At 49.7% G+C, this 26,573-nt stretch overlaps 1 protein-coding gene across 2 annotated transcripts in view; it reads right to left on the minus strand.

Annotated features, from left to right (window-relative positions):
- Positions 1 to 1,078: 1,078 nt before the first annotated feature.
- The window catches only part of SMARCC1 (SWI/SNF related BAF chromatin remodeling complex subunit C1), a 96,269-nt gene continuing 70,774 nt past the window's right edge, over positions 1,079 to 26,573 (minus strand). Inside the window, exons 26-28 of one of the 2 annotated variants that reach the window (XM_083406132.1) lie at positions 21,749 to 22,010; positions 4,250 to 4,429; positions 1,079 to 3,365 (exon numbers count right to left, since the gene is read on the minus strand). In XM_083406132.1, coding sequence (XP_083262258.1) covers positions 3,268 to 3,365; positions 4,250 to 4,429; positions 21,749 to 22,010 — 540 coding nt within the window. In that variant the 3' untranslated portion in view covers positions 1,079 to 3,267. Of the gene's footprint in view, positions 3,366 to 4,229; positions 4,430 to 21,748; positions 22,011 to 26,573 lie in introns of both variants that reach the window. The other variant, XM_083406133.1, reaches the window with a different exon arrangement.

A 26,573-nucleotide genomic window follows, 5' to 3' on the forward strand; every position in this document is an offset into this window, starting at 1 on the left:
CTTGAAAAGCGGAGGAGGAAGATGGCAGAGGCACAATGGGCAGCGCTGTTCCTAGAGAGCTGGGCAAGGGCTGATCTGGAAGGGGAGAGCCAAGAGGCTGCCTCGCTCCCGTGAATACCAGATCAGATGGGGCCCCCACTTGCTGCTTCCCCTCCCTCCCGCCCTCTTGCTCAACAGCGCATTGTCTCAACTCCAGGACTCAACTCTTTCAAGGCAAAGGATTAGTTCCGTCCGACAGCCGAGGTGCTCAGCATCTTAATGAACGAGGCCAAACGGAGTTCCAAGTGGAGGAAGAGACTGGGCCCTTTTAAGCGTGATGCTACTTCCCTTTCTCTCTGCACGTCCTTCTGAACAGCTGCCCTATTTATAGCAACCATTTGTAGAAGCGAGTTGGAGGCTCTCGTTTGCCCTGGGCCCTTGTATTACCCAACCACTTCCTCTCCAAACGTCACCCCTCCTCACCCAACGCTCCGTCTCAAATCACATCATGGTCTGCAGCGGAAGAGCTGGACACCAAAGAGCCTTCTTGCTCGCTTCCATCCTCATCAGCCCCTGGCCAAGAGACCATCATCTAGCACTTACATCACATGAAAATGCTTTTTCCACCATCTTCCCCCTGCAACTTTTTATCTATTAAAATGCACTGTGCATGTCGTTAACAACGCCTGATGGGAAGGGCAGATGGGTAAAGGGGAGCAACTCCCCAGTTCAATGGTCTCCTGGATGATTCTGTTTATTTTTATATTTATTAAATTTCTATAGCGCCCTTCATCTGAGGATCATGGGGCGGTCTGCAATAAACAAACAAACACAAAGACATAGTAATAAACCAAAGCTACACCCCCTCTAGTTTAAAAGGCCCATCGATTGTTTAATTAGCCGAAGGCGGAAGAGGAATGTTTTTGCCTGTGTAACCAATGAGCCAGGTCAAGGAGCGAGGTGGACGGCACCTTCTGTCCATTCATCCCAGAGAAAATTTGAATGGAGGGCAGTCATTCATTCAAACCCATAGCAAGAATCCAAACCAAACCACTTCTGAGCTTGGTTCTGGCTAATGAACACACGGAGCACAGATGTGTTTTGTTTTTAAAAAAAACCTGCATTTTTATTTCACAAAATTTAAGTGGCTGAGTTGCAAGAAACGAAGGTCTCCCCGCTCCCACTCCCCACATACAGGACCAGACTAGAAGGGGGGAGGGAACGAACCAACAAATGAAAGGTCATCACTCCCACCCACAACCCACCCACTTGTGTACAGAAACACCGTCGTGTTAACAATTCATATTATGCTGCAGGACACAAGTCAACAGTAGAGTAGAAAAAGAAGAAGAAGAAGACAAGTTTCTCCATCTAGAACCTTGACATTTGAAGTGGATCTCGCTAAAAACAACCTGAGGTTATTAGTCTAAAGAGGACTGTGTTCGGAATCTCGATTCCAAGCTGCTCCGAAGACAATGGGGCCCAAAGGGGGAGGGAAACACAGCAGCGGGGGAGACGTGGGAAGCACTTTCCTTTCTGAGGGGTGTGTGTGTGTTTTGGGGAGGACGCAGAGGAAGAGCTTCGGCCAGAAGGCAGGGGCTTTTCTTTTCCTGAGAAGGGGATGGCGTTATCCCCTAGGTGTCCTAAGTGAGAGGGTTGAGAGCAGGAGTCCGGCCAAAACTAAGTTGTTGTTCTCCTCATCCCTAGAGCCCAGAGCTTCCAGGCAGCAGGGTGAGGAAGGAAGGGGCAAGCGTTGCTTCTGTGGCCAAAGAGCTGGAATCAGACCAACCTCTCCTGGCAACCCTTATTTGTGTATGGTGGTGTTAGGAGGGGCACTAACCGTACAGGAGCAGTGAGGCCTAACTTGGAAAACTGGTACACTGCCCCCCCCCCTGGAATGGCCCCTCCCCAGCCCAGTGGGCTTCAAGACCACCCACTTCCCTGGCATTGTCCTCAATCAAAGCCAAAGCTGCTCATTTACACAAGAACTCCTTTGCAAGTTGCAGGAACAAGAGGAAGAAAGGGATAGGGACGCAACGGCCACAATCTGGGCAAGGAGCAGGATACGGAGCAGCCCAAGTTGTAGGTCGAGGGCGAGCTCACCTGCAGCCTTCTATATGGGACAACAACTCCCATCAGCTGCTGCCACCACGGGCAACGGTCAAGGGTGATGGAGTTTCAATTCCAGCAACATCCAGAGAGCACAGCTGCCCCCAATTGTGGTTGTAGGCGGACAGATTCCCTTGCTCCCTGCGCAGCCCCCGGGGTTCAAGTGCTCCCAGCAAAGAGCTGGGAGATAAGCAAGCAGGGAGTGTGCGATGTGCCTACGTGTGCTTGCAAATAAGGAAGATGTCAGTGATGTTTCTGAGCTCCTATTCGGACCGTTCCAGAAAGGAAACGTGTTTCCTTAATCTGCTCCCTGCAGCCCACCCCGCGGCTGCCTGCAAGAGGTAGTTGGGGTAAGCACACACCCACACCCAGGCTGCTCCAGCACAATCCTGTAAGCTTGCGCTTTGTTATCTATGGGAGTTTGATTGCTTGCTCGTTTTGAAAGAGGAACACCGCAATATATGCTCCAAGGATACAGGGGAGGGAAAGGAAGCAGGCTTTATTTACCCCTCCCTCCGCTACTGTAGTGACCTGTTTGATATGAAAACGAGAGGGGGGGGGGAGAATGGGATGCATCGACCCCACTCCCCTTGCGCTGAAAGGCTGGAGTGGGAAAAGCGAGCATCGCTGCAGAGAGCACCCCGCCAATTGATCTGGCCCCCGGCTCTTCTCAGGCGAGATCGATATTTCCTTTTAATAATATCGCCAGGCAATCCCTAGGGCTCGACAAGCTTCCTGAATAATTGCCCACCTGCCGCGCCTGTGGTCAGCGTGAACCGAGAAGCCGGGGCCAAGGGAGAGGCAGGCTGCTTCGCTCACCGCCCTGGCCGCTGCAAAACGCTTCTACTCTTGTGACCGAGGGGCGGCGGCAGCGCGACGCTTCGCCTCCCACAACGAAGGGACCCAACGGGCTTCTGGTTACGCTGCATTTCCTACCTGGGAAGGTAAAGAGGACCCAGAGGCTCAACATGTGAAGTAACAAGTTGGAGCGCTGTCGGCTCTGGCTGTGTTCCTGACAGAAAAGGAAGGCACAAACCGTCACCAAAACTGCGTGGAGGAAGAGGTCTGGGCGCATGGGGGGCGAGGGCAGAGGCCAGGGAAGGAAGGAGCAGGAAACTGAGGAATGGTGTTTTTGGTTGCTACTGTCACAGCTTGAGAGACGCCTTGTTGCCGGACCGATCAGGGAGCTGCGGAGGCTGTTGCTGCTCCCGCAGGAGGTGGGGTCGCCCCGTCAACTGGAGGCTGCGGCTGTGGCTGCGGCGGCTGCTGTTGCGGATCTGCAGAGGAATGGGTGTGAAACCGAGAATTAAAAGCAGGAAGCTTGGCAGGGACATTCCTCACTCCCTAAAACTGCCTGCCAGGAGTCCAAATGGCAGTGCTTTCAGCTCCAGGATAGCACCACCCTCTGGTTGGGAGATGGCGCTGACCGTCTCACTGCCTTACAGAGACACTCTCCTGGACCAGAATTGGGAGATCCCACCCCCCACTCCCAGTGTCCAGAGGAGAGTCTTTATAGCTGGGATGTCCTCTCAGGAACACATCCCTTTGGCTTGCAGCCTTCCACTTTAGGAAATCAGAGACCCCTCTTGTCCAACGGCTGAATCGGACAAGGAGCCTGATAAATCTCCTCTAGAGGAGACTGCCCCTCCAAGGCTGACCCACTGACCCTCTCACCAAGTGAACCAGCGACCCACGATCTTGCATTGCAGGGGGTTGGAATAGATGACCCTCAGGATCCCTCCCAACACAACAATTCTATGAACGTCCTCTCTAGTCCTGTGGAGCACCAGATTAAGCATAAGAACTTAAGACTGGCCTGACCCAGCAAAAGGAGGAGGAGGTCTGAGGATGGTGGGCTGGGTGGTGTTGGGGGAAGAGACCCTTGGTGTCATAGGACTAGAGTGAGGTGAAGGAGAACTCTCTGTCTACAATGAAGAAGTAGTCAGAAGACGGACTGCTCTTGCTCTCTGTATGGGCAGACCAGTGATGGTGCAGAGCAGCCCCACATGGGGCAGAAAAACCCGGACATTGCAGGTGGTTGGACTACATAAGCCTTGGAGACCCCTTCCAACCCAGTGATTCTGTGGCAGGCCTAGGACCTGGGGTTGGCGAGGGGGAAGGGGCACGCAGTGGGGAAACACAGGTGACCGGTTCTACTTACACAAGCCGTTCGGAGAAGCCAGGGCCCCCCGGGCTCCCACGATATTTCCTGCCGCACCGGATGGGGGAGCACTGCTGCTGCTGCTGCTGCTGGCTTGGTGAGCGCTGGCCGATCCGCTTGGCATTGCCCGGCCTGGCAAGGGCTGCCCGGGGATCATGGAGCCTTGCCCTAGGATCTGAGCTGTGGGAGGGAAGAATGGTGCTTAATGGGGGTGGGCATCAGTGGTGGTGAAGAAAAGCAGCCACGACACAGCTCTAGACACCTATGCATGTAGCAAGCACCTCGCGGGGATCTTTCAAATGGATTGGCAAACACAAACAGAAAGGGGGGAAGAAAACCCACACAAGCTGTAAAATCACTGACCCCACCTTGAGCTTTGGGGAGCCCATATGATGCTGGCTGCAGCACGATCCAGGAGGTGAAATCCTGGCATCCCATGGCTCCAAAAGTAACTTATTTTCCTGCCAAAAAGGAGTTAAGTTTCTACGGCCCACCCACAATCACTGTTGCGGACAGACGGGCTGGGCTTGCTCAGTAATTTTTCCCCAGTCCCACCCCCAGGCCTCTCGACAGCCACTCCCTTCTGCTCGCATCCTGGTGCTGAACTTCCCTAAACAGGGCTGCCTTCAGATGTCTTCTAAAAGTCACATAGTTGTGGTTTCTGGGTCACCGTCAAAGGTAGCCCCACATAGAGCGCATTGCAGTAGTCCAAGCAGGAGATAACTAGAGCATGCACCGCTCTGGTGAGACAAGTCTGAGGGCAGGCAGGGCAGGTAAACAGCTGCCCTGGACACAGACTTGACCTGCGCCTCCATGGTCAGCTGTGAGTCCAAAATGACTCCCAGGCTGCACACCTGGTCCTTCAGGGGCACAGTGACCCCATTCAGGACCAGTGAGTCCTCCACACACACCCACACCCCCAAAACAGTACTTCTGGGTGGCCGCCTGTCATGGCTGCTTCAGCTGAGATTCCTGCATTGCAGGGGGTTGGACTGGATGACCCTCGGGGTCCCTTCCAGCTCTGCAATTCTATGATTCTGTTTGAAGAGTGGACCAGAGGACATTCAGCTGATGGGATGGTCCCTCCCTCTGGACTGAGGAGGCAGCGTCTTTCCAAGTCTTTCACCACCAATGTAATGGTTCTAGGGGTTGCTTGTGCGTAAATCGGCGCCACACCTGGGGGGGTTGCCTGAGTGAACCCTTCCTGTCTGGACAGCCACTCGCCCGTGGCTGTCTCAATCGCTGGCAGAATCCGTCAGTTTCTTGAACTTCTTCCAGCATAAAAGTTCTTTGACGCCTAGTCTCCGCCTACTCTCCCTGCGCGGAAGCCTTCTGCGTAGGGAGGGTGTGGGCATCGGAGGACTCGTGCTCTCCCTGCTGGTCCCTGGCGAGGAGTCTTGGAGCCACCTCGCCGATTCCCCCATCTGCCCCCCTTCTCCACTGGTGCTACGCTGATTTCCTTCCCCAGAAGATGTGCTGCTTCTCTCCCTCCCGGGACGCTCTCCGGAATCCCTCTGGAGCCCTCCCTCTCCTTCTGGCTCTGATGGCAGTTCCCTGACAACCAATTAAACAATTATTACAGAGGAAGAAGGCCACCGTGCTATCCTGACCAGAGGCAGGAAAGATCTGGAGGATGGGTGGCTCCTTAAAGGCTTGGAAAAACCCTTGGCTATTCCAGCCCATGGGATGCATCGCCTTGTCACCTGAATGCCCTCCAGTCCACTCTGGCAAACCTCATCCCTGAAGGCAGGTACACCAGCTGCCCAAAGTCCCAACCAATGCCTGAAGTCAAGTTGAGAGAGGGGCCCTGAGAGACCAAACAGGTCAGGCACGATGTTTAGGGGCTCCAGCCCTGGCAGTTCTGTTCAGGGCAGCGGGGAAGACTTCTGGGCAAAAAGCCGAAAAGAGGAGCAAAAAAAAGTCCCTCGTCTCAAGTTGAATCACCAGATGGAGGCAAGAGAAGGGGGTGTGGGGAGAGATGGAGGAGCTGAATTGGGCCAGTTCCCAGTTTACTGGTATGGAGACTTTGCCTCTCTTAGGAACAACGCTTCACAGAAGCAGCAGGACTCAAGGAGCGTTTTGAAGAAAGAGTGTGGCAATCCTAGAGTGGAGAATGGGTGGGTTCTTTTTGGGGAACAGTATTACCAGCCCCAACCCGCGGCTGCGGGGGACCGTTCCGCATTATCTCTCACAAACAGTGAATTTACTTTTCAGAGACAGCAAGAAGTGGCCTCTTCCTTGTGGCAGCTGCTGCTCAGCGAAGGGATTCAGGGATGAAGCCGTCTTGTGAGAGAGCAAGGGCCACACAGCCAAATTATTTCTCATTTCGTGTGTGGGGTGGAAGTTGGTGAGCGATGATGGGCTGCAGCTGTTCATAAATTTAAACTTGGATTAAAGAGGGTCCTTATCCTGGCCGTCTCCAGGAAACTGAGGAAGGAGAGGGGAGTGCAATTGCTGTACTTCCTCACAGGGGCACAAGACACACACACACACACACACACACAGCACTTTGGCCTCTCCAGCCAAGAAAGCCCATTAAAAATGTGTTACACAGCAGTGGTGGGAACTGAGGCCAAGGAAATTCCTAGCTCAGCAGATAAGGTGAAGGCTATGTGCCAAGTTATTGACTGCCACTCTTAACACCCACTTACAGCCTGTTACTGCGACAGATTTATTAGCATCTTGTTAGCATCAAGAACTACTTTTTTTTCTTCATTAAAAAAACCCCAACCCTTTCTAGACACACAAATGCTAGCGGTTTCTTTTTACAGGAAGAAACCCTCATGTCTGGTACCTCGATTGCAAGTTAGGCAGAGATCACATGCAACTCCTCTGGATCCAGAAAACTCAACACCCCCTGCAGGTGAGAGGGCCCGAAATACGAGGACCCATAGGCCAGTTCAGGACCAGGTGAATAAAGGATTCCCAGCCTGGAACTGAAGAGCTCCAGCCGAGCTCTCGGTCTTCCTTAGACCTTAAGATCCTTGTGCTGTGCCGGCCTGGCACACTTCCAAAGTACCAGCCTATCCTATCAACTTTTGGTCACAAGTCCACCCTTCGGTCCGGCACCCAAGACTAGCTCTCCATAAACTCCACACCAATGGAACCCAAATCTTTCCTGAGGGACATAAATTGCTCTGTAGACACGGTTCCAATTTTAGGACGATTTTGTGCAAAAGACTGGAGTAATGACAGTGGATGCGAGGAACAAGAGCACAAACCTTGTGAGAATGGGCCCAGTGTGTGTGTAGCAAGCAGGGAGCGCAGCAGCAGAAAGGAGAGAGAGTATTGGCTGCCCCTTGCCTGGGGATCTACTGGGAGTTTCTACTGAAGGTGTCACAGTGATAAGGCATTTGCAATGCAATGCTACTAAGAAACCTCACTGGCTGCACCTTTTGATATTTAGCAAAGGTGAGCTGAAACTTATGGCACCTTCTCCATTTGGGAGTTATCTCCCCAATCATTAGCAAAAGAAGCACTTTCTCTTTTCTTTTTTTTTAAAGCTGCCTTTCTTCTGCCTGTACCCCTGAAACCAATTTCCCCACCGCCAAAGCCCTCCAAATCCTAGCAGGCCTTGTGGTTCAAGAGAGTAAAGTGAATTCAGTCCTCTGCAATTCCTTGTACAGTGGTACCTCGGGTTACATACGCTTCAGGTTACAGACTCCGCTAACCCAGAAATATTACCTTGGGTTAAGAACTTTGCTTCAGGATGAGAACAGAAATCGTGCTCTGGCGGTGCAGCGGCAGTAGGAGGCCCCATTAGCTAAAGTGGTGCTTCAGGTTAAGAACAGTTTCAGGTTAAGTACAGACCTCCGGAATGAATTAAGTACTTAACTTGAGGTACCACTGTAAAAGGAAACTGGGATCCTGCTAACACCTTCAGGCTGGCAACCACGGCATGCAACGTTTATGCTGGAGTCTCCTAGGTGCATGATTTATTCAAAGACACCACACAGGTTCCTGGGTGGTAGGATATATCTATAATCTTTATTGAATCCCCTTCCTCTCTCTCCCCTCCAGTAACAGGGTTCAGAAACCGGAACTGTTCAGGCTCTTTAGTCTTGAGACAGCCAAACATATGAGCAAAAAACTCTGGCATTACTGGAAGAATGGCAGATGAAAGTGATGGACTACATGGAATTGGCAAAAATGACTGGCAGAATCAGAGACCAGGGAGAAGAGACGGTGGAAGAAGATTGGAAGAAATTTAAAGACTATTTAAAGAAATATTATAAAATTAATGAATCTTAGAATGACATCGGATGGAAGTTAAAAGGTTATTAGTAATAATACGGTGAAGGAGTATGGAAAATTTGAAGGTTAAAAGATGCAAAATTAAAGGTTTAATATATTAAGACATTAAGATAAAGATTGAGACAAGATAGAGGGAAGGGATTTGCTGATTAAACACCTGAACTGGAATACAGAGAGGGGAGGTGTGGGGAAGTCTGGGAAATAGGCAAATGCAAGAAATATTATGAAAATGGAATTGTTTTTATCTGTTTTTCTTTATTTTTGTATTTTTCTGTTTTTTTTTCCTTTTTCTTTATGTAAGAGTCTTAATAAAAATATGATATATATATATAAAAAAAACCTCTGGCATTACTGCAGCACAACAGATGGGAAAAAACCTCCAGACCCTGCCTGGGCAAAGGGTTCTCAGAAGAATCTTCCAACCAGAGAGGAGAGACTGCAAAACCCATCCATGCACACATGGATGTGCACACAGCCTCCGGCGAGCACACTCTCCACACGCAGCTATGGCATTTCTGCCGTCCCCTTAAAGAGCAGCGGCAGCAGCAACCAACCAAAAGCTCTCCCTGTGCCAAAGCTCCTCTACTCATTGGCTTGAGTAGACTTGCTCCCCCTTCCAAAGGAGAAACAGGGACTGCCCACAAGGCTTTTGCTGCTGGGGTCTCCCTTCGATGCTCCAGAGCACCTGAGCAGGTGAAAGCAGAGCAGAGCATGGGACAAAACCGCAGAAGATTTGCAGGGAACCCCCTCTCCCTGCATGTTCAGCTGGAAGCTACCCAGCTTGGCTTACTCCCCTCCTCACAATGGGAGATTTACTGCTGCTGATCCGGCTTCTGCCTGCCTGCCTGCCTCCAGTTCCCTCTCTTATGAGATCTGAGGAACAGAGACCAGTAAGAATAATAAAAAATTATTATTGATACCCTGCCCATCTGACTGGCTTGTCCCAGTCACTCTGGGAGGCTTCCCACATAATATAAAAACACAGCGAAACAACAAGCATTAAAAACAGGACTGCCTTCAGAGGTCTATGGGAAGTCACATACAGTGGTACCTCGGGTTAAGAACTTAATTCGTTCCAGAGGGCCGTCCTTAACCTGAAACTGTTCTTAACCTGAAGCACCACTTTAGCTAACGGGGCCTCCTGCTGCCGCCGCGCCGCCGGAGCACGATTTCTGTTCTCATCCTGAAGCAAAGTTCTTAACTCGAGGTACTATTTCTGGGTTAGCGGAGTCTGTAACCTGAAGCGTATGTAACCCGAGGTACCACTGTAATTGGTTCTCTCTCTGACATATGATGGGAAGGCAATCCATTGGGGGGGGGCACCAATATGGAAAAAGCCCCCTGCCTGGTTCCCTGTAGCTTCACTTCTCACAGTGAGGGCACGGCCAAGTTTGCAGCCTGTCACAGGCAAATCGCAACCTCCCCCAATCAAAACTCAGAGCAACTGGGGCAAAACATGCAGACATTAAGATCAGGGGTTAGCAACAGACATTTGCCCCTATCATTCGCTCCTTCATTGGAGGTTTATAGGCAGAGGTTGAATAGCCATCCGCCGTGGATGCTTTATCAGAGATTCCTACATTGCAGGGGTTGGACTAGATGACCATGGGATCCCCTTCCATCTCTACGATTCTATGCGGGAGCTGTTTGATGAAGAAAATCCAGGTGGAGAAACTTGTCCCCAGGTATAGATGCTGATCATAGCCTGCCCTTAACGGGCTAAAAATGACTGCTTAGCCTCTGTGAAATTTCACCTACTTGCTCCAGAACTGAGGCTACCACAGGCTAAGTTCCAGAAAAAGCAATGGTGGGCTCACTCCAGCCCTCTCTTCCTAGAGCGCATGAGGAGCATTGTGGCGGGACTAAATGGCAGTTTGGCGACCACAGAATTAGACGGAAGCCGACAGAGGGACTGCTTGGACCAGAGGGCTTTTTCGGAGCTGAAGAGAGCAAGTTCGTCACTCTGCTCATCTGGGAATTACCGTGAGGAAATAATGGAAGGAAGGTCAATAATCCCGCGGTCTTCATGGAGCCCTGCCTCTGATTGCTCAGATTCTGATCTTCAGGCTGAAAGAGGCATTGCGCTCTCGAAAGGCTCACGTTTCCCTTCGCTCGCCACTTTCATCCTCCTTCTCTTTCCCTACTGTACATAAATAGCCACAGCCACCAGAATGGTCAAGTCTATTCCTTGAAACCCAACCGCATCCAATAAACAGGGAGCACTGGCTGTTGAGTTTTTTTTCAGCCACAAAATGTTTCCCCATCTGCCCTGGTTAGATTTGCACAGGCCTGTTAAGCCTGAGATTTCTCCAGCAGAATCAAGGCACTAATGTAAGTAATTAAAAAAGGGTGGGGGGAGGAAGACGGCAGGTGGAAAGAATCGACTTAATCCAGCTCACACTAAGCTGGGCTTTTGGGGAAGAGGGCTGCACAGGTACCCCAACCCGCATTAGAAACTCAGAAAAATAAGCTGTTTGCCAAATGGAACCTTAAACCTAGGTTATGGCCGCCACAACAGAATGGCCCCAACCGGTGGAATGTATTATTGTTATTCATTTCTATACCACTTTATATTTTTAAAAAATCTCAAAGCTGTTTACAATACACCCAAACATCAAATAAAACAAATTCAAGCTTCAAGGAAAATATTTCGGATCCTTCTCTGAGTGGCCTTCGGCTTTCCCCATATTCATTCATCTAGTGCAGGGTCCGACCGTTTGAAATGAGCTGTCGGAACTCAAGATTCTGGGCTGGCACCTTGACGTGGGTCCTGGCTGTATCCCGCGAGGCACATCTGGATATGTAAACCCCACACCTGGCTAAGTTTGTGGCCTTCTGCCTCCAATAGCTATTCCAGGCAAATTCCAAAATGTTTCAGTGCACAAGTCTAGTTCATCCTCAACTGTCCTTTTCTCCCCAGAAGCTAGAAATGTTTCAGGTCTGAATTACTGAACTCCTCTTCCCAAAGACCCTGTCATCCAACTGGACTGAGTTCTTTTTCTGCCAAGCTTATATATACAGTGGTACCTCAGGTTACAGAGGCTCCAGGTTACAGACTCCGCTAACCCAGAAATAGTGCTTCAGGTTAAGAACTTTGCTTCAGGATGAGAACAGAAATCGTGCTCCGGCGGCGCGGCGGCCCCATTAGCTAAAGTGGTGCTTCAGGTTAAGAACAGTTTCAGGTTAAGAACGGACCTCTGGAACGAATTAAGTACTTAACCCAAGGTACCACTGTATTTGCTCCAGGTACTGTAGCATAGTAAGCCAAGGTTTTTATTAACCTGGCAGATGCTAGACCACTGAGTACTATTAACCTTATTCTACTTTCAAGTACAAAATCATCATCATCATCAAGTTAGTTCTTGGATAATATTTAGATCTAGGCTTTGGACTTGCAACAGTTGTTTGGGCTCCGCTTTCTTGGTGAATGTTATTATTATTATTATTATTATTAATAATAATAATAATAATTTTTTATTTATACCCCGCCCTCCCCAGCCAAGGCCGGGCTCAGAGCGGCTTACAAGCAATAATAAAAACAAGATGAATGATTACAACTTAAAAGCAAAAGTAAAATACAACATTAAAATAATGGAACATTAAAATATTAAAATGTAGCCTCATCGCAGGAGGAGAAGGAAAAGAAAAAAGAAAGAGAGGGAGGGAGGGAATCAAATTGGCTGCAAGCCAAAGGCCAGGCGGAACAACTCTGTCTTACAGGCCCTGCGGAAAGAAATCAGATCCTGCAGGGCCCTGGTCTCATGAGGCAGAGTGTTCCACCAGACCGGGGCCAGAGTTGAAAAGGCCCTGGCTCTGGTTGAAGCCAATCTAACTTCCTTAGGGCCTGGGACCACTAGGGTGTTGTTATTTATGGACCTTGAGGCTCTCCGTGGGGCATACCAGGAGAGGCGGCCCTGTAGGTACGAGGGTCCTAGGCCGTGAAGGGCTTTAAAATTAGCACTTCTTGTGAGGCATTTTCAGAGTGGTGAGGGTGGGAATTAAGCTTCTTGGCCTCACCCAGAATAATGGGGATAATAATCATGGCCCTACCTTACGAGAATGTTGTAAGGATCACCAGTGCTGCGAAGGGTCTGAATGAGCCATTTAAAAGGTATTTGTTCTGCCCTCTCCTCCTCCCCCAGGAGAAATTTCGGTGGGAGGCACGTTAGTAAAACACTTGGGGGTGCCCTGCCCTAAGATCAGCTGGGGAGGGAAAAGCCCTCTGCGCTTCCACTGGCACCCGCCTTCTGCCTGCCCGTTTCTAAGCCTGCATTGTATTTCCCAAGAAAATGGCTTCCCACTAACATTATTCTTGCAGCGGAGACGCGGTGATTTGTTAAGGCAAGAGATGCTCACGGGTGACTCTCTGGTCGCGGCAGCTTTCAGGCTGACAAATAACGTAGCTGAGACCATCTAGGATGGGGTGGGAGAGCCTGTTTCAAAAGTGGATTAAGCATTTTGGGCATTCCGATCAGCAGGAAAAGGGGGGGAGAGATAGAGAATGCACAACACAAAATGCTGCTCTTTGGGAGGAAGAGGAAAACACGGCTTGAAACTCAGAGGCAATGGCGGGGGGAGTGAAAGACAGTGAAGTGTGACCTACATAAGGAAAGGGAAAAGCTTAAAGGGGGAGGGGGGGGGAGGCAGATGTTTCAGGAGGGAAGGTAGGTTCACTACTGTGAGAGGCAGCCTGCTGAAAAAGCCTGTTCCACGTTTAGGTCTCCTCCTCCTCCTCCTCCCTCGGCCGGCAAAGTCACGCTGCTTGGCATCAGGCTCACATATGTTGCATGACACAGGCGTGTGCTTTGGGCTGTGCAGGGAAGCTTGGGCCTGGACAGGCCCCCGGGGGCTGTCCTGACACATTTATCGACTGCTGCTCCTCTGTTAATGGCGAGCGATCACATTTTGTTAAGTGGAGAGTCTAGCATCAGGCTTTCGGGCTCTCCGAGTAGTCCTGGCTAAGGGGAGGCATGGGGTGGAATTCATTTATTCCAAGCATTTCTGTGCTGCCTTCTCAGTTTACAAAAAAGCTTGTTAGTGTTGCAGGAATTTATGTATAGGTTTGGGGGGGTTGCCCCTCCAGCAGATATCATGCACATGCAGCCCACTACCAAAACCAGCACAATCGCTTTTGTGACTTTTGTGATTTGTCCCCAAAAAACACCCCATCGCAGTTTCTTCCTATCTATTCAAAGGGCCTTTGCTGCACGGCACCAAATGTCAGAATTCACTGATAAATGTATCTATGTACTGGGGAAACTTCAGAAATTCATATAGACGTGTGAGCTCAGCTATTCAGCAGCCCCTCTGCCTGAGTGATAATCCCTGGCATCCTGATACCTGAGTGCCAGACAGGTAGCCCTTCCAGAAATAACAAACCCAGATGAAGACAAAAGGGTGTGATTAACTTGGCTGGGAAACAGGGAAATGTAAATATCTCTTTTGTTACACTTGATGGGTGTTTGGCGGAGGGCAAGGGGAACCATGGGGCAGGGCCCAGGATGCTCAGATTACTGCCACCAGACCTCCCCTTTCATGATGTAACCATGACGTATTAGTGATGTAGTGTGGGGGTTGTAACATGGGGATTAGCAGCTAATAAAAGTTTGGGTTCTCTTTTGTTTGGGGCTTCCATCTTGTTCCACCTTGTGGCAGGTGGGAGTCCTGTCGCGACAGTCTTCAATAAAGACCAAGCCTACTGGCTGCTGTTTGCTCTGGTATTCCTGGCTGGTGTCCTTGTTTTTTTGTCCAAGGGAGCCCTCAGATTTCTCCGTTAACATTAGGATGAATTTATATTAAGCCAGAGCACTAAGGGCTTTTCCTGGGAGCTCAAAATATGCCACATCATGTTCTTTTGCTAGCCCTGACAACCCCCCCTTCTAAGGTAAGCCCCCAAACCCACATTACGGGGTTTTTTTGGGGAGGTGAGGAGGAAGGCTAAGGGGTTATCACTTATAGAGACGCACTTGCAGGTTGAGAGCTGCCAACAGCCCTGTCCCACCCCCAAAATGGATGACAGTCTAAGGTTGAGCAGGAAGCAGTGGCTGTGTTGCCTTACTGCCACTTAAGAAAAATAAGAGTGTCAGTGTGGTTTAATGGTTAGAGCACCAGGATTCAAATCCCTGCTCACTCAGCCAAGCAGCTCACTGGGTGTGACCTGGGGCCGGTCACCGTCTCTCGCCCTAACGCACCTCACAGGGCTCTTGTGAGGATAAAATGGGGGAGAAGAAGTATGCACACCACCTTCAGCTTCTTAGAAGGTGGGATATAAATGCAATTTATATTTAGTGCCACTGTATTCTGCTCTGGTCAGACCTCACCTGGAGTACTGTGTCCAGTTCTGGGCACCACAGTTCAAGAAGGACACTGACAAACTGGAACGTGTCCAGAGGAGGGCAACCAAAATGGTCAAAGGCCTGGAAACGATGCCTTTTGAGGAACGGCTAAGGGAGCTGGGCATGTTTAGCCTGGAGAAGAGGAGGTTAAGGGGGGATATGATAGCCATGTTCAAATATATAAAAGGATGTCACCTAGAGGAGGGAGAAAGGTGGTTTTCTGCTGCTCCAGAGAAGCGGACACGGAGCAATGGATCCAAACTACAAGAAAGAAGATTCCACCTAAACATTAGGAAGAACCTCCTGACAGTAAGAGCTGTTTAACAGTGGAATTTGCTGCCAAGGAGTGTGGTGGAGTCTCCTTCTTTGGAGGTCTTTAAGCAGAGGCTTGACAACCATATGTCAGGAGTGCTCTGATGGTGTTTCCTGCTTGGCAGGGGGTTGGACTCGATGGCCCTTGTGGTCTCTTCCAACTCTATGATTCTATGATTCTATTCAATAAATGCATTTGTTATTAAACCAGCTGAATGCAAGAGAAGCTCTCTACCGTGTGCAGGATGTGTCTAGCAGGGAGAGCATGGAAACCAGAGTCCCTTCTGTGGGGCAACGCAGTGCCATTAAGCGTGCTTACGCACACACCCGAAAAATTATGAATGGGTTCCACAAAGCTGGACTGCGAGTCTTCATACCACTAGGCAAGCGCTGGAATCTGCCCTTCCTGCCGAATGTCTTCCCCAGGAGACCCAAAGAATCGCAAAGCCAGGCACTGAATAATTAAGCACGGTAGCTAATTTAGCATCAACTCTCCAGCTCCCCACTCCGCCTGCCGCAAACATTTCCATCACTTCTCTCCAGCGTGATAATTCACTCTGCGCCGGTCGGAGAAACGGCAGCCCCCCCCCCTGCAAAAAACACCAGCTTCTAATGCACCGAGAGGGTTATTTTCTGGGTTAAGACCAATTTGGACACCAAGCAAGTGTCCAGGGAGCCTCTTCTGAACACATCAAGCAGCGGGCAACGTAGTTTTTCAAGGCCAACACTGCCCAGACATAAAGCAAACTAAGTGGCACGCCAGGACTGAACTGGCTACCTTCAAATATTTATGGCTCCTAAATAAAATATCTCTGTCAGGAGGCACCAAGCAATGAAACTCGCTCAAGTGTTTTCTGCAGGCATAAAAGGCCTGCACAGCTCAATGTAGTTAAATCATTCTTTGGCATCCGCAGGAGGCAAAAACCCCTGTCTGACTCCCTTTACTGCCAGTTCCAGCACAGGCAGTCTTTTTGCCTAGCCAGGTTTCAAATCCAGTGGGGCTATGTAGAGACTGCTAGGGCCGAGCTCGCGGAAACCACCCTGGGCACTGGGCAGCCTCAAGTGGTGGCACTGAATATTCAGAGTGGAGCATCTCAAGACTCTTTGCAAAGGATGGTTCAGCTTAAGTCCAACGGCACGTAGACTAGTTTCTCTCCAGGGAACGAGCTTTGAACCAGCAGCTACCCAACAGAATAACGAGGTCTGGATTTGAAAGGGATTACATGAACCGTAAGAAAAGTCACAAGGGCACGGAAGAAGCAGCTCAGCCAGCCCTGGAGGTCTCAATTTGTGGGCGCAACTTTTCAGCGCTAGGTTAAGGTGCTGCAAGCAGGTGTGTCGCCTCCACCTGCCTTACTGCTTTTGCTACCTCTCAATTTCTGATTCATACGAAGAATCCCACCCCAGCCAAATGCCTGTTCTTCATCCGCTGAGACGAAGGACGACGTAGAAACATTTTAAACAAAATGCTCTGGACTGTAAACCACAGCTATCCACTCCCCCTTTCTTCTTGGCCAGTAAGCATTTTATGGACCCCTTATCTTTTCTCTAGACCTGCCTGTCACTTCAGCAAGAGACTTCAAGCCCCACACTTCCCTTCATGCTCTGCCGGATTAGCGGTTCTGCTTTTCTACGTGTCATCGGGAGGCAAAGCCAAGCCTGCCAGGGAAGGGTTGCCGGGGGTGAGGGTAAGAGCGCTCAACCTTTCCCAGGCCACTGTGACGGAGCCAAGGAAGGAGGTCAAGCTGGTTGGTGGCCTCTGTGTGTGCTTTCTGCCTTGGGGCCTCCTCCTCCTCTTCCTTTTGCAGAGAAGTCGTTTGGGGATGGTTGCAGAGGCTTCGCAAGTCTGCCTATCCCTCCACGCTGCCAGGATCACTCTTGCAGAAATCCAACAGGCAGGCAGGCAGGCAAGCAAGCAAGTGCAAGCTGCAGCTTCCCTTTTGCAGATGAACAGGTGACACACACGAATCTCACCCTGCACAGACTAACTGGGGCACAGAGCGCACACCTGGTGAGCTGGAGGTCAAGCGAACTGCAGGCGGAGACATAGCAGGAGAGCAAGGTGGAAGTCTGAGGACCAGCTGATCAGAGTGCAGAAGGAACAGAGCACACAGGATGCAGGCAACAAGCATTTTACGCAACGGTTGCGTTCTGAGGAACCACCCGTTTTAAGTGAAATTGTGTGTATTGGGAACACCACTGAATAAGCCTGCAAAGACCCTCCAAACCTCCTCATTCAAACTCTCCACAGGCCTCGACTGCCAGCGCAAGGGCTCCTGGCATTGCACCTGCAAAGGCTCATGGGATTGCTAGGTGTCGTTTCTGCGCAGTTTTCACCTTTTCTGCGCTCTTTTGGGGCTGTTTTCGCCCTTTTCCTAGTTGCTTCCGGGTTCACAGCAATGCACATGCATGCCGTCATGCACATACAGAACGCATGTAAAATGGTCATTGCCTGTACTGACGTAAGAAACGCCTGCTGGATCAGGTCAATGATCCACCTAGTCTAGCATTCTGTTCTCACACTGTCCAACATAGCTGTCAACGTTCCCCTTTTCTTGCGAGGAATCCTATTCGGAATGAGGGAATTTCCCTTAAAAAAAAGGGGAAAGTTGACAGCTATGGTGGCCAACCAGATGCATAGCTGTCAACTTTTCCCTTTTCTTATGAGGAATCCTATTCGGTATAAGGGAATTTCCCTTAAAAAAAGGGAAACGTTGACGGCTATGGCCAGATGCCTCTGGGAAACCTGCAAGCAGGACCCCAGCACAAGATCCACTCTCCCCTCCTGTGGCTCCCCATAATGCTTCTTCTGGGAGGTGTGTGAAAGGACCAGTACAATTCACGGGTGTTCAGGGTGGTCTCCTTAATCCATGATTGTACTGGAGGCCTACCATGTGTCGTGCAGAGAACCACGGCTTACCAGACGGGTTCAAAACTTGCTGTGCCACAATAAACCGTGTGTTACGAGCGCCTTTGGTCACTGAGTGGCAGTCCCCCAAGAGACACTTGGCGTTTCTCAATAGCACTGGATGCTCCCCCCCCCCCCCCCCGCTGTGTGTCCTGCAGAAACATTGTGCGGTTTTTGCTGCTGGTCGGGGTTTTGGAAGGGTGGGTTGAGACGCTGCAGCCGTCTTGCATTGAGTGTGTGGGGATAATACAGCGGTTGGTTTTAGAGTCTGTGTTTCCCCCCGTATATTTACCTAACCCACCTTGGGATCCTTGGGTGAAGTGTGGGCAGCAAGGACTAAAAATAAACGGAAGTACGAGTCCCGGAGCAGCCCTGCTGGAGCTGGGCACCTGCCTAGCCTTGGGTATTTGGTTTCCAACACTGGCTAGTCACAGTGCCTCTAGGGCAGCAGAGGTGGCGAGATTCTACTAAGATATCGTGGTCTAACATGTTTGAGGCTAGGGCAGAAATCTCTGCTGGCTGGTCACATATATGCAGTTGTACATGCCGGAGTTGTACAACTGGGCAGTGGGAGGTAGAACCAGATAATAAACAACAACAACAAGCCCAGACAATTTTACAGAAGGAAAACAAAGGACTGTGGTGCTGCCTGCCTTTGACAGCTTCAAATAATGTCTAACACAGGGTGACTTAACTGCCTGTTCAGAAGTCTGATCTGACACACACACACACACACACACACACACACACACACTTTTCTGATCTCCCAAGGGCTTGCTGATTTTGGCAGTGGCAGTGAACATAATAATAAATAAAGGAGACACAGTGCTGGCATGTGCAGAGTGTGTGCAACTGATGTGTACCACCAGAAAGAGCCTGACTGTGACCGTGTGGAGGTGGGTTTTCTGACCAAACCCTCAATTGATTGGCAGCCCGCAGAGGACTGGCCAAGAGTGAACGTGGCCCTTGAGCATAACATAAAATAATAAAAGTAGAATGTGATAAAAACATACTATAATATAATAAAATAGGTTATCCACCCCAGATCTAATAGGGTCCTTGTGACATTATCAATCTTCATGGGGAAGATTGTGACGGTTTGTGAAGTTGAGGAGAACACTTGTGCTTTCTCTGAACTCTCATCCACTGCGCAAGCATTTTGTACGGGGCTGGAATTAAAATCAGCTGCCCCAATCTTTTGTCCTCCAGTTATTTTGGACTACAATTCCCATCAGCTCCAGCCTGCATGGGGAAGGGTCAAGGATGACGCGAGTTGTACTTTAAACTAGGGGGCTCCAGGTTAAACTGGAGGTCACTGCAGGCTTGCCCACGGAGGGAGGAATCCTGCCTCCCTCCCATACAGCAAAGAGCGCTGAAGCCCCCACACAATGGGGCAACCTTTGTTGCTCATTCCTTTGACATTGCTGTGAGGAAGATGCTCATGCCTGCCACTCATTTGGACAACCACAGACTACCATGAAGTCTGTGCCAGTCATTCAGGGGAAGGAGGCTGTTAACAGGTCATTTCCCCAACCATGCCTTCATTTCAGGTTTTAATTAGTTTTGCTAGAGGACTCGCATTTGATAAGAGGCACAGACTTCTGGGGTACTGGAGCAAAAGAGGTTGAGCAAAATAAATCCATCCGGCTTCAATTGCTCATGTTTTCTGGCACCGCAGGCCTACAAGCACAGCACCACTGATGAGAACGGACAGGTCTGGATTTCTAACAACACATAACAGTTTACCCAGAAAGAATCGTGTACCTGACAAGTTGCCTCTTCTGCTTGCACCTCCCCGTCTGTTGTCGCCCCATCGGAACAGCCTTGCCATGGTGTTCTTTGCTGCTTCCTCTTCCCATTTTAACTACTTCACTGCACCACCCTTCTCCTGATCCTATACTTCAAACTACTGTAAAATCTACCCCTGCCTTCCCTACTCATGGATCTGTTCGGGTTTCTTCCCGGAGAACAAACTGCTTTAGGATCTTGAGGTTCGCAACTTCTTCCCAGAAGAGCATGCCTAGGTTCAGGGCGAAGAAGCCCAGGCATCCGTTACACAGAACTGTAGAGCTGGAAGAGATCCCAAGGGTTTCCCAAACTTAGATTGCCAGCTGTTTTTGAACTACAATTCCCATCATCCCTGACCATGGGTCTTGCTAACTAGGGATGACAGAACTTGTAGTCCTGGAGACTGAATTTTGGGAAACCCTGATTTAGATGAACATGCTAACTATCAGTAACATTGATCCACTAAGTATTTTATCAAGGCAACAGTAGTGGTGGGAGAGAGAGAGAGAGAGAGAGAGACTGCGCTCCAGAAACCGAAGGCAGCATGAACTACACTCCTTTAGATGCTTTTGGCTTCTCAGAGCAGTTGTTGGCGCACACACAATTGGCACATTAGAGCGGCTAGTCTTAAGTTACTTTCAGGAGGTTATGTGCTGTTTAATCCTCTCCTGAGAGGTTATGGGAAAAGGTTCATCACGAGGTGATGCCTTGGGTTCAGTATTTTAAGATAGGGCTTGGATTTGAAGAAGTCTCCCTAGAGTACTTTCCACAGGGCGTCGTGAGGCACTGGTGCTAGCGCATGTGTATCACGCCATGCCTGGTGTCGGGCAGCTAAGCAGACAGAACTAGCAGCCCCTGTTTAGAATGGCACTGCCCCCCCCCCCCCGAGCACTGTAATCTGATGGAAGGCTTGGCCTTTTTCATTCATCGGCCTCCAGAGTGCTGATGGATTGACAGGTGTGGAGAAGCGTGATCAAGTGGGGCTCTTACAAAAGGCCAGGAAATGGAAGATATAAAATGAGGAGATGAAAAGCGGTCATGATGAAATTACACAAAACGGTAGCGTGGAACGCCAGCTATGAGGAAAGGTGCTCTCTCACAGTTATCCAGATCGGAATAACCCTTTTTCGATAACAAAGTGTGGGGGAACTGGCACGAGAGGTACTTAAGATTCAGAATTGCAGGACCTGTACATCGTAAAGTGGCCTGATGTTTCCCAGCGCTCCAATACCTAGGGCTCTGAATGATGTGTGCCCCTTGCAGAGCAAACAATGTATTGTGGATCCGTTACTTGGCTTCCTGGGAACACCTAGCTTTCAAACTAAAAGCAAACCCCTACACTTCGCTGCGGGTTAAACCACAGAGCCTAGGACTTGCCAATCAGAAGGTCGGCAGTTCGAATCCCCGCGATGGGGTGAGCTCCCATTGCTCGGTCCCAGCTCCTGCCAACCTAGCAGTTTGAAAGCATGTCAAAGCGCAAGTAGATAAATAGGTACCACTCCGGCGGAAAGGTAAACGGCGTTTCCATGCACTGCTTTGGTTCACCAGAAGCGGTTTAGTCATGCTGGCCACATCACCCAGAAGCCAGTAAAGCGAGATGAGCACCGCAACCCCAGAGTCGGTCACGACTGGACCTAATGGTCAGGGGTCCCTTTACATTACACTTCTACACATGGATGTGTCCCAAGCGTGCAGGCACATTGCTCCCTCTCACCTATTTCTTTGTGCCCCTTTTTTTGCCACAAAGCTATGAATTTCTGGGGGAAGGAGTCTGCAGAAACGCTGCAGTCGTATAAGCATACTTACCTGCTGAACCCGGCACATCTCTACAGTCCAGCCTCAGACCCGTTTCCAAACTTCCACCAAAAGCACAAAGGGGTGTGTGTGTTTCCCAGCCCTTACCTGGCTGCGGTGGATGAGGAGGGGGCATCTGGTGGTGCATCATGGGATACGGAGGAGGCTGCTGGTGAGACAACAAGCCCGGGTGGCTGGGCGTCCCCAGAGGGTTCATGCCAGGGCCGCTGGAATGCTGGTGGGACTGCTGGACGTTCTGGCTGTGCTGCTGCTGCTCCATTTGCTGGCGGGCGCGGAGCTCCGCGTACTTCAGCTGCTCCATGTGGAAGTTCTGGCGCTCCGTCAGCAGCTGTTGCCTCTGCTGCTCCAGCTGATGGGGGAAAGGGAGAGATTCACAGCTGTGTATTGACTGAAAGCCAAGCTATAAAAAAACCCTTGGGCTTTTCCTTCCGCATACAAGTCTCTACAGTACAGCATTCCTTGATACAGTGGTACCTCGGGTTACATACGCTTCAGGTTACATATGCTTCAGGTTACAGACTCCACTAACCCAGAAATAGTGCTTCAGGTTAAGAACCTTGCTTCAGGATGAGAACAGAAATCGTGCTCCAGTGGTGCGGCAGCAGGAGGAGGCCCCATTAGCTAAATTGGTGCTTCAGGTTAAGAACAGTTTCAGGTTAAGTACGGACCTCTGGAACGAATTAAATACTTAACCCAAGGTACCACTGTATTCGGTTAAAGCAGAGGCACCCAAACCTTTCCAGGCCACCACCTCCTGAACTAAACCAACACATCCATTATGGAAAATGACACCGCCGAGGCTCAACTAGATCTTGAGCGCCACCATCCCCATTTCTGGACTAATGCCCTTTTAAAGCCATCACCTCACCCTGAGGGGGTATATTCTGTAAATTGTGCCATTAGAACTTCAATTTTCATTTTTTATTGTGTCGCAAAAGCTTTACCAGATAGAATTTTTAGAGTTCGAAGGGATCCTGAGGATAATCTAGTCCAACGCCCCGAAATGCAGGAATATACAGCTATCCCTTATGGGGATTGAGCCTGCAACCTTGGTGTAGTCATCACCACACTAACCAACTGAGCTATCCACCTCATTGGAACATTCTTTTGGACTGCATCCGTGAGCCTGGGCAGCCCAGGACCTCCAGACACACTGCCCAGGCTTGCGCCCCGGAGAAGTCGCTTTGGTGCTGCTAAGGCAGCAAAAACCCAATGTGGGAGGCAGCAGTCATGAGTTACCAGTCTCTGCACCCACGGCGGGCGCTGTTATTCTCCAGCAGCTTGACTTCAGCGCTGGAGGCATCCTAAGTTATCTCTTGAGACAGACAGGTGTCAACAAGAGCTATTTAACATGAAAGGTAATCTATAAATGCTTTATGAATTAAAACATTTCATATTAAATATTTAAACACTATAAAACGCTACTTATTCCATCTGCTGCCAATTTCATTGGATGTGTCCAAGTGCAAGAATTATAGAAAGGAGGGGGGACTATTTGCTTCTTCCATACCTCTCACAAGTTTTATAACATTCCCCATTGGCGATCCCCCAATAGACAGAGGAAGACGGAAAGGAATTGCTGAAACAATTAACAGAAGTGGAATACAAAAAGGGAGGTGAGGTCATCGAAATAAGTGAATGAAAGAAAGGATATTGAAATTGTTTGAGGTGTTTTAAATTGTTTTTGTTTGGTTTTGTTGGGTGAATGTGTTAGTGTTGTGTGGTGTCTTTGTATTGTATTGTATTCTTTTTTATCTTGTTTTCTGCTGTTTTCCCCCCCTCTTTTTTTGTGTAGTGTTTGAATTGCTGGAAAAGTAATAAATATTATTATATTATTTTTTAAAAAAAGAGAGAAGTGGGGGCCCATTGTGCCGTGTCCGGCCGGCAGGTGCCGGCCCCAAAATAGGAAGCATCCTGGATTTCAATCCATATCGAGGATTAGAACAGGATAACTTGCGTGATGCATTCCCCTTGCACTCCCATGTTCTCGCTGCACCATGTGCTTAAAACCCATCTCAACCATGCAGGGCACCATCCTTCTGGGAGAGTGCTCACAGCTGCATTCCAGTCCTTGGGGTGGCCTCTGCAGCAAGCAACAACTATGATGCATTTTATTTGTGCTAATATGCCTTCCTTTCTCCTTGGATAAACAAGACACATATTTCCAAGGGTTCACCAGTGATAATAACGGTGTGTGGGTAGAAAAAACACACGATTCAATAGCTGGGGGGCAATTTCACAGCTGAAACTGCTCCGAGAGGAAGGCTTAATAAAGCAGCATTGTTGTGGCAGCTCTCTGCGATGGAAACACATACACACACACGCCTCTCCTTCCAACCGCAGCTCTTTGGAGCTACAGCGCTGCCAAAATTGGCCACCTCATTCTTCCCTAGTGGGGCAAATAGCTAGCTAGCAACAGGCAGCAGCTGTTTAAGGGTCATACAAAAAGCAAAGGCGAGCCATGTGGGTTCATAAGGGGGAGGGACGACCCCCAAAAGGGTACAGTTTGGCAATACCTCTACCAGTACAGATGAAAGCTACATTCTCTAAGCAGATTTGCCATGTGCAATCACTGTGGCGGGCGAGGGGTGTGGTAGGGGAGGAAGAAACTGCAATTGCCACAGATACATGCATGCGTTTAGCGGGCAGCGTATTCAAGGTGCTGTACAAAACGTGTGAGTTAAGCTCTTGAACAGAATTTTCAGAGAGAGAATTTTAGCAAGCCAGTGTTTCGCAGCGGATAAGAGTGTTGGGAGTAGAGTGTCAGGGTTTCAAATTCCCACTCAGCCATGAAGAAGAAGAAGAAGAAGAAGAAGAAGAAGAAGAAGAAGAAGAAGAAGAAGAAGAAGAAGAGTTTGGATTTGATATCCCGCCTTTCACTCCCTTTAAGGAGTCTCAAAGCGGCTAACATTCTCCTTTCCCTTCCTCCCCAACAACAAACACTCTGTGAGGTGAGTGGGGCTGAGAGACTTCAGTATGACTAGCCCAAGGTCACCCAGCAGCTGCATGTGGAGGAGCGGAGACACGAACCCGGTTCCCCAGATTATGAGACTACCGCTCTTAACCACTACACCACACTGGCTCTTCCCATGAAGCTTGGGCCAGTCCCTGCCTCTTAGCCTAACCTACCTCACAGGGTTGTTGTGGGGATTAAATGAGGGGGCGGGGAACCATGTCCACCGCCTGGAGCTCCTTGGAGGGAAAGGTGGGATAAAAATGCAACAGGTAAGAAAGTAAATTTTATGCCACAGGAGTTGAATGGAGGAGACAATAGGAGAGGCTGGGAAAGGAGAAGCACGGATGAAGTGACTGGTGGCCAGCAGGAAGAAGGAGGCTAAGAAGAAGTTGGTTTGCTACAGTCTGAGAGGCGACACAGAACACAGCACATAGAATAAAGACATAGCAGAGGCAGAGCAGCCTTTCATCCCCAAAGCCCTGAACGCCTCTCGGTCAGAGGCAGGAAACTTGCCCACATCCCCACAAGTCAGGTTTGATAGGAGGCTGGGGCGACCTACAAGTAAATTACCTGGTGCAAATGACTCCAGGTAACCTGCCTTTGCCTGCAGTTTGAAACCAAGCTTCCGGGGCAAAGTAGTGCGGACAGCACCACCCAGGCACCGCGCAAAGAGGTTTGCAGGCACAAACAACCAGCTGATCTGCAGTGCCTGCAAAGTCCTTCCGGTCCAAGTCCTCCCTTTGCCATTGATGGTGACAGGTGTAGGCAGGTAGGGCCATGACAGCCCCGTGGGTCAAAAGGGGAGGCCTGGTGGGTCCCCGCAGGCTGGAGGTTGCCTGCCACCAGCTGTTTAGTCAAGAAGTGACTTGTTGACCTTCTTGGGAAGATAGCACCAAGACAGGACTCTCCTCATATTGACATTTTAACTGCAAATTCATCTCAGCACACTAGCCTTTGGCTTCCAGTTTTCGAGGTCACGTAGAAAACGACGAGACAAAAATCACACCGAGATCAAGCTATGCGCGGCACTCAGCGCACGACGGCAAAAGCTGGGCAGGAGCAGAGATTCTGCTCACAGTGGTGACAGTAATCAAAGGGAGCAATCCAATTGGGCCAGGGAGGGCTGACAGTGAGCTAGGCTTTCAGGATCTGTAATTGGGAAAGGTTGCCTTGAAGCGGGCTTTATATGACAAGAATCAGGCTGCCTAACCCAGGGCTGCAGCAGAAGCCACAAATGCTACATGCCAAGCCAAGGATACCCAGATGTGGCAACTAGATATTCGCATGCAAATGCCAAACGGAAAGCACAAACGCCTGCATCTGTTTGGTTTATACAACTGCTGTTGTTTTTCCCCAAAAATATTGAGTACTGTTATTTTGGGAAGGTATGACCAATGAAAGGAAGGAGGCAGGGGTCCAGAAAAAGAGAGAGTCACGTGGAAAGACAGATACCACCCGGGGGTTTCTGAAACTTAATGAAAATAGGAAATAGAGCATGATCTGAGATGGTAAAATTCTGCACGAGGTCCTGAATTCAGCTCACACACTCTGCATCTCCAAATGGTGGGAGGCAGACAGGGCAGGTTCAGCCTGTGGTGCAGCCTCTCAAATAACAGCCAGTGGGATTCTGCTGCGCAGTGTGCACTGGAATTCGGTCTCGGTTCATATTCGCTGGGTGGCTTTACTCAAGTTGTAACTTCATTGTTTAAAATGGTACCTTGCAAGTGGAAAATTTTTAATCTTGGCACCAGGCACACAAGTGAAAATGCTGCTCCAGGAATCAGGAACGAACAACCCCCCACCCCCCACATGTCACTGTCAACTGTACATCGTAATACACTCTGTCACAATTTCTGGATTAACAAGTGCTCTTGACTCAGAATACAATTTGGGCTGACAGCCCTAAAACGGCTTCGGTTTACAAATTAGATCATATTATGCACAAACCTGTTGACT

The sequence above is a fragment of the Podarcis tiliguerta genome, assembly GCF_965153285.1.
Source record: "Podarcis tiliguerta genome assembly, chromosome: 12".
In the NCBI taxonomy this organism is placed as follows: domain Eukaryota; kingdom Metazoa; phylum Chordata; class Lepidosauria; order Squamata; family Lacertidae; genus Podarcis; species Podarcis tiliguerta.